At 42.5% G+C, this 10,955-nt stretch overlaps 1 protein-coding gene across 1 annotated transcript; it reads right to left on the bottom strand.

The window, feature by feature from the left end:
* Positions 1-3,391: 3,391 nt before the first annotated feature.
* On the bottom strand, positions 3,392-4,354 carry ORYCUNV1R1543 (vomeronasal 1 receptor oryCunV1R1543). Its single transcript, NM_001167232.1, has one exon. The coding sequence runs from the start codon at positions 4,352-4,354 to the stop codon at positions 3,392-3,394; it is 963 nt and encodes a 320-aa protein (NP_001160704.1).
* Between the last annotated feature and the right edge of the window lie 6,601 nt (positions 4,355-10,955).

Below are 10,955 nucleotides of genomic sequence, written 5' to 3'. Positions count from 1 at the left end.
ACATATGTTAAAACACACTTGTAATTTTATATTTTGATGTATTTTTCTAGTAAAAATGAATATTATATCTCCATAACTTTCAGAGCATGAACTGCTATCAAGGCTAGATAATTTTCAATGCATGATTCAGTATTGAAATTCTGTGTCCCCTTCATATAAAGTGCTTCATCCACGATGTTATGAGACTGGAGATAATGCAATGTAGAAAGTAGGAGTAGCACAGAGTGGTGTTTATCCACACCAGATAGTTGGATAAATTCCTCAGAATAGTAAACTATAAACAAGATATACAGATTTATGAAACAAACTTTAAATTGGTATTTGGCACAAAATTGATACATTGTCCCAAGATTTGTTTCTCTCTCTCTTAACACACACACACACACACACACACACACACTAATATATATTGTTATTTTAATAATATTTTATTATTTTATTATTTTTTTGACAAGCAGAGTTAGACAGTGAGAGAGAGAGAGAGAGAGACATAGAGAAAAGTCTTCCTTCCTTTCCTCAAATGACTGCTTCAGCCGGCGCTGCACTGATTCGAAGCCAGGAGCCAGGTGCTTCCTCCTGGTCTCCCATGTGTGTGCAGGGCCCAAGGACTTGGGCCATCCTCCACTGCCTTCCCGTGCAACAGCAGAGAGGTGGACTGTAAGAGAGCAACCTGACTGGGACTAGAATCTGGGGTGCTAGCACCATAGGCAGAGGATTAATCTAGTGAACTGTGGTGCCGCATTTTATTCTATTTTTAAAATAATACTATTATTTATTGGTATCATACATAAATATATATGTGAGCATGTGAAATAAAGAGAGAAAGCAAGAGTGAGAGAGATTGATTCTTCTATTCACTGGCTCACTGTCTCAATGCCTGCAAAAGCTACTGCTAGCCAAGGTCAAATCCAACAGCTAGGAATTACTTCCAGGTATCCAACGTGGATGGCAGAGACCCAGTCACTGGAACCCTTACCTACCATACCTGAGGGTGAAGTTTAGCCAGATGTTGGAATTAGGAGCAGAGAAAGACATCAAACCAGGCACTGAGGTACAGAGTGCTGGAATGCTAACCGCTACACCAGATGCCTAGCCCCAGTTGCTGTTGTGGATAAGATAAGGGCGCAGTTTACCCTGTTTGGGTAAATATTCTCTTCCTTCAGCAAAATTTGGTGAAGAGTCTTATTCCCATACCATGTGTTCTGGGCACTCTTGTCAAACTCACTGTCAGTGCACGTGTGAGGTGATCTCCTGGCTCTCCTTTTCTCTTCCATTGCTGTCTGTGTTTGCTGCTGTTTCCCTGCCATACGTGTGCATATTCCTGCACAATTCAGGTTTCCATTTGCATGCAATCCAGTTTTTCCATCCTCTCACCTTTTTCTTAAGTGCATCTTTAAGTCTAAAGTGAGATTCTTGTAGGCAGCATTTTAACCATTCTATCACCTTATGTTGTTTGATTTGGTGGTTACATCCACTCATGATTAACTTAGAGATACATGAAGACTTAAATTGGCCATTACTTTCTGTTTTATAATTTTAGCCCCATTTCCCTCTATTAGAGTATTTCTTTCTGATGTATCTTTGCCATCATATGCTTTCATTCACTGATGTCTCTCCTTCATGTTTTATCTATGAGTATTTTCATTGTGATGCTCACGAAGCCTGCAGAATCTGGTGATAACCGTCTACTTCAGCTGACAGTAGCAACTTCAGTAACACTCAGTCTGTTCTTTGGGTTCTCCCTCATCCACCCTGTGTTATGGATGTTACAATTTTTGTATTCTGTGTCTTTAACAAATGTTTGTAGTTATTGTCATTTATCTTTCATACAGGATTGAAAGTGATTGGTGTGCCACCCTTACAGTAGTGCAGTGCCTACTATTGCTTTGTGTGTTTACCTTTGCTCTTGTCCTGTGAGCTTAGCCACGTCATATGAAAGGGTTTCTGTGCTGATTCACTGGTCTGTTTATGGAGCTAAGTATGAATCCATCTGGAGGTCTCTTTCCACAATGCAGCACCACAGGGTTCACCCAAGACCCCCCTTCTTGTCTGTCTGTATCTTCCCTTTCCAGAAGTGAGCAGCCCGGCACTCATCAGCTGCCTTCTACGTCCCTGTCTGTTCAACTCTAGAGTCAGTTTTAGAATTGTAAGCCATTCTTCTTCAAAAAACAAATGATGTATAAATCCATGTTGCATATAGTGTGAATTTTTACACTTTTTGACTACTCCTCATATGCATATATTGGAATATCTTTTGAACCAAAATGTACATACCTTTCAATTTTTTAGCTGGAGCTGCCCAAAGCAATGCTGAATGTCTCCAATGGCAGCACAGAATGGTTTGAATATGAATCCACACTGCAAATGTCTCCACAATCTTTGGGGAGACTGCAATAATGATTTACACCAGTAGAATACAATCCTCAAATTATTATTGTACAAGTTTACCAAAATATTTAGTAATTGTTGAAGAATGGCAATTTGACAGTTTTAAAATCTTGTCACTTTATGTTTCTGAGAAAAAAAATTCATAATTGGCTAGAACATAACTGCAAACATCTTTATTATGGTAAAATACTCATAATATGAAAATTTCCCCTTTAACTTTTTTTAACTGTGAAATTCAGTGGCATTAAGTACATCCCACTATTGTACAACCGCACCCACCACCCATTTCCAGAATGTTTTCTTCTTCCTGCACTGAATTCTGTGTCCATTAAACAAGAACTGCACTTTCCTCCCCTCCATCAGCCTCTGACCACCTTCTGAGAGGAGATTCTTAGAATACCTGTTCTCTGGTGGCTGAAGGGTTTCACTTAGCATAATGTATTCAAGGTTCATGACAGAATTTCCTTCTTGTGTGGCACCACAAACTATTTCATCATTTGTGTAGCCCACATTTTGTTTATACACTCCTGTGGTTGTTGGGTTGCTTCTAATTTTTGACTGTTGTAATAATGCTGTTATGGGTTTTGGTGTGGAAATCACTGTGTGAGTTCATGTTTTCAATACTTTTTGGCATGTACATAGGAGTAGAGTAGCTGGATCATAGGAAATTTATGGTAAAGGCTGATTGCATACATAGTTAGGCAATGTACAGATCACTGTGGATTTGTTAGAAAGTGCTTTGATCTCATGAATCAGTACTTTCTGGATCACATGAGGCAGTGGCAAATGGGATCTATCTCACATTTCATCTTGAGGAGCCACTCACACATAAAGCACATTTGTATCAGCTCATACCAGTACGCTATCCCTTTATGCATTATGATTTTTCCATGTATGCATGAGAGTAAATAAATCCAAGGATATGTCATAAATCCATATTATACTTTACCCAGACAACATATACTGGCTACTGTAATAAAAATGTGGAAACCAGTACAATAGCTCATTTAGAGAACTGCTTTTCATTGAATAATTTCACATCTATCGTTCTTCCCCTAATGGATTTCATGAAGGTAATTCTACGCTTTTCATTACAGAGGAACACGCAAGGACTGACTGTGGCATAGTTGTTGGACACAATAATATGAATACAGTAAATAATTGTGTCACCTTTGAACATGAGTCTTGAGGCAGAGAAAATGCAGTCCAAAATGCATATGACCATGAAAAAGCTCATGAGCACCAGAATGGTCTGGGTGGCCCTTTGCTCAGGGGAGGCTCTTGGAGAAAGGCTGGTGTCACGCAGGTGCTGGGACTTCCTCCTGTGCCTGCACAGCAGGATCACCATGTATCCACTGGAGAGGGCCATGATCCCTATTTGAACGACTTCTCTCAAGATTGCCATTGTTGAAAATGTTTGCATTAGGAAATAGCTCATGGGCAAAACAGAGCAGGATTTAGTGGTATACATTCGACTGTGTGAGGTCCCATTGGGAGTGGCAGTGATGGAGATTATGAGGTGACTGCTGATGGACATGGAGAAGAAGCATAGGACAAGAAGGGAGCACAGGATGCGTTGTGAAAATGCCTGCTTGTACTTGGCCAACCAGGAGCTCCTGGGGCTGAGGGTGATGGCCTGGAGGACACTCAGCAGGCAGGTGGTGTACAGGGAGAGGGCCCACAGCACCCGGTAGGAGAAGAAGACTGCTTTACATGTGACATCATCCCAGGAACCCTGAGATCTAAACATGTCCACAGCCTGGCTCACCACAATCATCAGCATCACAAAATGGATGAGGGCCAAGAGACCAATCGTCATGTCAGTGGGCTTGGGTCTGTGCTGGAGAAAGTAATTGAGGACATGGAAGAGAAAAAGGAAGGCATTGGCTGGGACCCCAATGGAAATTTCAGTGTAATAAATGAATCTCATCTCATTGCTTTCGTAAATTTCATAATTTTTATTCATATTATATTTGGAAAAAGCTTACAGTGTGTGTCTGAGGAGAAAAAGAAGAAGAATATTTCATCAAATTCATTAGCACATTCATCTGTTTCCTCCAACACTCTTGTCATCCTCAAAATATGGAGATCAACCCCATGCATCTTTCTACTCTTTAAACTGAAGTCCACATCACAGCCACACCCCTGTCTCCAGGCCACCTCTCCTTTGTTAGTCTTGGATCTTCTGTGTCATCGCTTGGTTCCAAAGTCTATAAACTTTGAACTTCATGAAACATTACCATAGGGCCTTGTGCTTGGAGCGGCTGTTAAGGCAATATTTGGGATGACTACACCGCATATCAGAGTGGCAAGCTTTGAGCTCCACTCTCTCTCTATTCCTCCTTCCTAGAAATGTGCTCTCTAGGAGGTGGTAAGTGATGGCTCACATATGGCTGGGTCACTTCCACCCATGTCAGAGACTCAGATTGGGCCCCTTGTTCCTAACATGTCCTGGCTTGCTCCAGGCCACCGTGGACTAGTGAATGGAGGAGTACAAGCTCTCTTCTCCACCCCCACCACTCTGCCTATCATATAAACAAAAACATTTTTTTAAAATGCCAAATATAATGGAAATATCCTTATTATGGCATAATTTTAGCTTTTGTGGGGGCACAAGCAATGTCTTATTTGATTTGATGTGCAACATCTTGATAGAGTGTCAGGAACAAAGTAGAGTTCCACAACATTTGCTGAAATGGAATGAAAAAGACTGTGTAAAAATAACAATAACACATACACAGAGAGTCTCACCAGCTTAGAATGCAAAGAATTCATTAATTTACATGCTGTTTTTTGTGTATTTATGCCATACCATGTATCCCTATCTAATGTATCCATGGAGCAAAGTTGTTCAGAGTGCACTCTGGTGTCTGCCTGCTAGGTTTATGTCCCTGGGCTGCCCTTCCCTCAAGTGTGACCTTCAGCCATCTGTGAGGCTGAAATTGCTCAGGTCTTCCACCGAGTATGCTCAGTCTGGGGTGTGCCCTGGAACTTTGTGCTACCTCGTGTGAAGAAAGATGAAGTGTACATACCAAATGTGGAAGTGGATTTGGAACGCAATGACATCCTAGAGATGTTAATCTCAGAAATGTTTCTTGTTATGCAGGTCCTCATAAATGTGATTTAGGGGGCTTCCTGCAGTTCTTTAATGAATGATCAACTCTGCCTTTGCCTAGAAGAGAGAAGACAAAATAGAAGAAAAGCAGAATATTTTAACAATATTGGTTAGAGGACTCTGATGTAATTTTAAGTCTTTTCTCTAAATCCCCAAGATAGGGACACTTCTTAACAAGTCATTATTATCTTGTCAAAGCCCTGAGCAGAGTCTAGTTATCAACTCTTAGGAAGATCTTCTCATCATTATTCACACATGTAGAATGTGGGTATTGAATGGGACCCCAGCTGGAGCAGTTTCAGAGTCATTGTATTTTAAGAGCGTCCATTAAATCTAGAAATACAACTTCCATATGCTCCAGCTTTCTGGCAACTGGTGGTAAACCTAAGAGACATGAAAATATTCTATCAAAGAGTTACTTAAACCCCCGTGTGTGTTGTAGCACTGGTCACAATGTCCAACAGATGGAATCTTTCAAGTTGTGCGTTATCAAATGAATGTATAAAGAAAATGTAGTATACTCACACAGTGATAAATTTTCAACAGAAAACAATGAAATCCTGTTAATTTCAGCAAAATGCATGGAACTTGAAGACATTGTGTTAAGTGGCATAAAGCCCTGTACGGAGTGATGAACACCCTCATTTGTGAAAGCTAGCAGCTCAATCACAACACAGAACAGTAATTAGTAGAGGTTGGGAGTCCTGGGGGAAGAGCAGGAATTTGGATACCAGGTACCAAACCAGAGTCAGAAGGAAGGAATTAGACACTGGTGTCACACAGCGTGTGGGGCTGACCATGGCTCACTGTGCCCTGCTGTGTATGTCCTCAGCACATAGAAGGAGATGTTCCATGGTTCCTTCAGACCTGAGGTCACTTCGTGGGCAACCATCAATCAAACTGATTCCACTTTCACAGTGCATTTAGAAGTCATCTGTAGCCCATAAATAGGTACAATATTGTTCATAAATTTTTCAATCAGTTAAAAATAATTAATCATGGTGAGGAAAGTTAAATAGATAAACATTAAACCCAGATATATGACCCCAAGTTTTATGGGTCATATATGATCCCTAGCAAATTGCTGTAATTGGAATTCTTCTCTTTACATTACAGATGGCATATTCCTAGTTTTTGTACTTATCTCCTATGAGTAATATATAAACAAATAACATTTTAAAAGTATAATTTTAAATAGATGCACATTAGCAGTTCATAAGAAACCTTTTAAATGACTGTAAGAGACAGCACTGTGGTGCTCTAGGTTAATCCTCTGCCTGCATGTGGGTGCCCTGTGATATGGGCGCCTGCATATGGGCACCGGTCTAGTCCCGGTTGCTCCTCTTACAGTATAGCTCTCTGCTGTGTGCTACGGAGACAGTAGAGGATGGCCTAAGTGCTTGGGGCCCCGCACCTGTGTGGGAGACTGGATGGAAGCACCTGGCTCCGGGCTTTGGATCAGCGTAGCTCTGGCCGTTGAGCCATCTGGGGAATGAACCAGCAGAAGGAAGACATTTCTCTCTCTCTCACTATCTATAACTCTAACTGTCAAATAAAAAATAGAAATCATTAAAAAATGGCTGTGAGATTACATTTCTGTGAAATATAGCTTTAGTTTAATTCAGTTTAATTAGACCTTTAAGACTTGCACCCATAGTGAGCTCATCTCACTGGGGCGCTTGCTATAAACATCTGGGAATCAAGAGTGTTTGACTCTAATTCCAGTGTTGCTTAAGACAGAGCAGTGCCACAGACACTGAACTGTATGTAAATGTTATGTGGGGTTTGCAGTAATATCATCACTGAAGCATCACTCTGGTGAATAGGAACCCTTCAAAACATAGCTAAGTTCAATGCTCAGAGCGAGTCCTCTCCCAGCTCTGCCTCTTCACATGCACACCTGAACAGCACAGTGGGCTCTAGGGAATCAGGACACAGGACAGCGCTCTCTGCCACCAGCAGGGTAATCTAGGATACACCATCCAACATGGCTCCTAGGGATGTTGGTGCAGAGACAGGACCTGGGTGGAGATGCTGGGGCATGGTGTGATGCCTGTCCATCACGTGTCAGTACTCGCCCAGCCTCCCATGCATGAATGGGCAGCCTTCAGTGTGTGCTTCCCACAGAGCTGCACTCCACCATCATGACCGTGGTCCTCCCTATGGTCACCTTCTGTGTGTGACAGTGAGACTGGATGAGAGGGGATGGGGAGGTGAGACTGGCCATTTTCCATGCAGGTGGGTGTGGGACTGGGTGGTAGCACAGCCCACTGTCTCTCACAGAGCATTTCCAGCTGAGAAACTCTGAGGAGCCCTGGGGGGAGTGGCTGGCAGAGCCAAGAGGATGATCTCATCCCCACATAGTCCTCAGTGCTGTGTACAGAGATGCTGGGAAATGCAGGAGCCCTGGGATGTGAGGGAGAAACACATGGAGAACACTTGGGCAAGGAAAGGCAGCTATTTTACCATAAATGGAGGTGAGAATTAACCACTGTTTTTGTAGCTTAAAGGGTTGTGGAACACAGCTCAGGTTGGCACATATAGGCAGAACATTTACAATGAAAGGATCATGTGAAAGTGCAGAGAAAGCACCCAGGAGCTCAGCACAGACACTGTGCTGTCCTTACCAGAACCAGAGCCCTGCAGCCGCCTGCTCCCTGCTGCCCCTGAGTTGGAAGGAGAGCCCTGAGCACCTTTATGGCTGGATGGCAGTGGCTCTCCTTCATCTGCACTCATCCTCTGTCTGTGTGACAAGGGCAGGACATGGCGTCAGGTTTTCCTGAACATGGGAAGTGCATGAAAAGCTGTCCTTTGAGAGAAATCTGAAACCTAAACCAAGACCTGGGCAGGATCAGGTTCAAGTCCCCAGCATGTTTGTGCTTTTGGAACGAGATCAGTCTCCTCCATTGCTAAAGAATTGGGAGGGGTCTGCAAAACCAGACTGCAGAGAAAGACTGATGGATGTGGATCCCAAATCCTCTGCAGCTCTTTGAATTTGCCCTATTTCCTGTTTTGAGCTGAGAGGTGGAAGCATCCATCACTTTCCCTTGTTTTTAATGTTTTCTGGAATTGCAATTGCAATGCCTTGTCCGTCATTGTCCTCGCACTGGGAGAGCACAGGCTGCAGGTTGTTATCCTGTAGTCATACAATCTGTAATTACAACTGCACAAAGAAACTTTCCTGACAAGATACTGGTGTATATCTCACAGGGATGTGAGGTTACACTCACTTCTTGTTCAGGATGCAAAAGTTGCTTTTTAATCATCAGAAACTGCAACAATCACTTAGGCATAAGAGTTCCACTTGATTCATGAAATTGAGGAGGGCACAGCAGATTACATTAAATAAAACAGTTGCTAACACCAGTTCCCAGGTCACGTGTATGAGCCTTAGTTACACTTCAGTTTAAGCTCACTAGGTGTATAATATGTTGCATGAGTACTGCCACAGCAAGTGCAAAAAAGTCATCGCTGTGAGAAACAGAAACAGATACCTATAACTAACTATGTTCTGTGAAAAAATATTTATTTGTAGGTACCTGGACATCCAAGGGCTGAATGACCTGAGAAGCAGACATCCCAAGTGCATCACACAGGGACCCTCCTCTAGGCTGAATGGAGCTGATGGCCCCAGTGAAGTTCTCACCTCCCTCACCACTGCCCAGTTCCCCCATCAGTCCCAGTCTGAGGCCCCAGCACCCCTTGTTCCCACGTGTGTAGTAAAGAGCCACTCACCAGGCAGACGTGTGCAGGGGGACTCTGTGCACCTGAGAGGAACCTGCAGTTTTAAGGGAAGGATGTCTGAGCTCATCTCTCTGCAGGCTGCCATTTTCTCATCTGCCCAGAGCTGATGGATCCCGGTGGGGAGCTCAGAACATGGAGTCCCCAGTGGAACACGTCACCTGTGTCCTCATGTCCTTTATTCCCTCCTGCACAAGAGGAGTCTGGGGAGAGCTGAGCTCAGAACTTCTTCTGATTCCCTGACACAGGAGTGTGAGGGTCAGAAGGGACCAACCCTGTAGATGACATCAGGTTCTCTCTTGTGATCCTGAGAGCAGCTTAGTGCCTACCCCCTCCACACTGCAGCACCCTGGCCTCTTGTGAGACCACAGTGGCACCAAGGTCCTCTCCACCCATTGTGTGATGGTTACCCTGTCCCCAGAGCCACCCTCACCTTGTGCACCTGGCTCCTGACCATTTCTGGGCCTGTAATTCCAGTATCACAGGCTCTCAGCTTCAAAATTCAAACTGAGACTCTAATTGTGAACATATATTTAATTTAATAAAATTGACAGAGTGTGCTATTTTCATAAAGAAATGGCAATGCAAAGGGAACCGAATTACAGTTCAAGAACGGAACACTGTATCAGGTCCAAAATCTGACACTTGGGATGGTGGCCCTAAGAGGACAGGACGCCAGAGCAGAATAGAATTTATGTATTCATAGATATAAGCCTGAGAATATAATCATAGTTCACTCCCCTACCCTCTCCCTCCTGCAGTCCTTACCTTAATTCATTTCTCCATTATTCTTTAAATTTTGCAAAGCCTTATTTTCAATTTATTTTCATCTCAGACTTAACCTACCACTAGCCATGATATTCAACAAATGAAAAGTAGAAAGACCACTGTCCGCAGCAGTATAGACCGGAACTAAAAATAATAATCAAATCATAAGTTCTGTTTCAATTTACACATCTGTATTCTTTATTAGCTAGAAATATCAGGTAAATGATGATATTGCTATTTGTGGCAATAGCTTACTTCACTAAGTGTAACGGTTTCCAGTTGCATGAGGCTTTCAGTTGTTATTTCACTGAGTAGGTTTCTTTTGTTTTTCTTTAGAAAATTTTATTTAAGAAATATAAATTTCAAAAGTACAACTTTTGGATTATAGCAATTTTCGCCCCATAACCACCCTCCCACTTGCAAATCATCCTATTTCTTAATCCCTCTAGCATCCCATTCTTCATTAAGTTTCTTTTTAAATTATCTTTATATACAGAAGAGCAACTTAGTATATATTAAGTACAGATTTCAAGAGATTGAACCAACACAGATAGACAAAGTATAAAGAACTGTTTGAAGACAAGTTTCACCATCAATTTGCATAGTACAACACATTAAGGACAGAGATTCTACATGGGGAGTAGTGCTCAGTGACTTCTTTCATTGACTTAACAATTGACACTCTTATGTATGGCATCAGTGATCACCCAAGGCTCTTGCCATGAACTGCCAAGGCTATGGAAGACTTTTGAGTTCACAAACTCCAACCTTATTTAGACAAGGCCATAATCAAAGTGGAAGTTCTCTCCTCCCATCAGAGAAAGGTACCTCCTTCTTTGATGGCCTCTTCTTTCCACTGGCTTTCCGTACCTCAGAAATTCTCATGGGCTTTGTAGAGAGCTCCGAATGCCTTAAGGGCTGATTCTGAAGCCAGAGTGCTCTT

Source organism: Oryctolagus cuniculus, unplaced genomic scaffold (genome assembly GCF_964237555.1).
Source record: "Oryctolagus cuniculus unplaced genomic scaffold, mOryCun1.1 SCAFFOLD_85, whole genome shotgun sequence".
Taxonomy (NCBI): Eukaryota; Metazoa; Chordata; class Mammalia; order Lagomorpha; family Leporidae; genus Oryctolagus; species Oryctolagus cuniculus.
The sequence above is the reverse complement of the archived record's forward strand: the minus strand, read 5'-3'. Positions and strand labels throughout refer to the sequence as shown.

Excerpts from the sequence above, each read along its gene's own strand:
- ORYCUNV1R1543 (NM_001167232.1), bottom strand. The coding sequence starts at position 4,354 with ATGAATAAAAATTATGAAATTTACGAAAGCAATGAGATGAGATTCATT.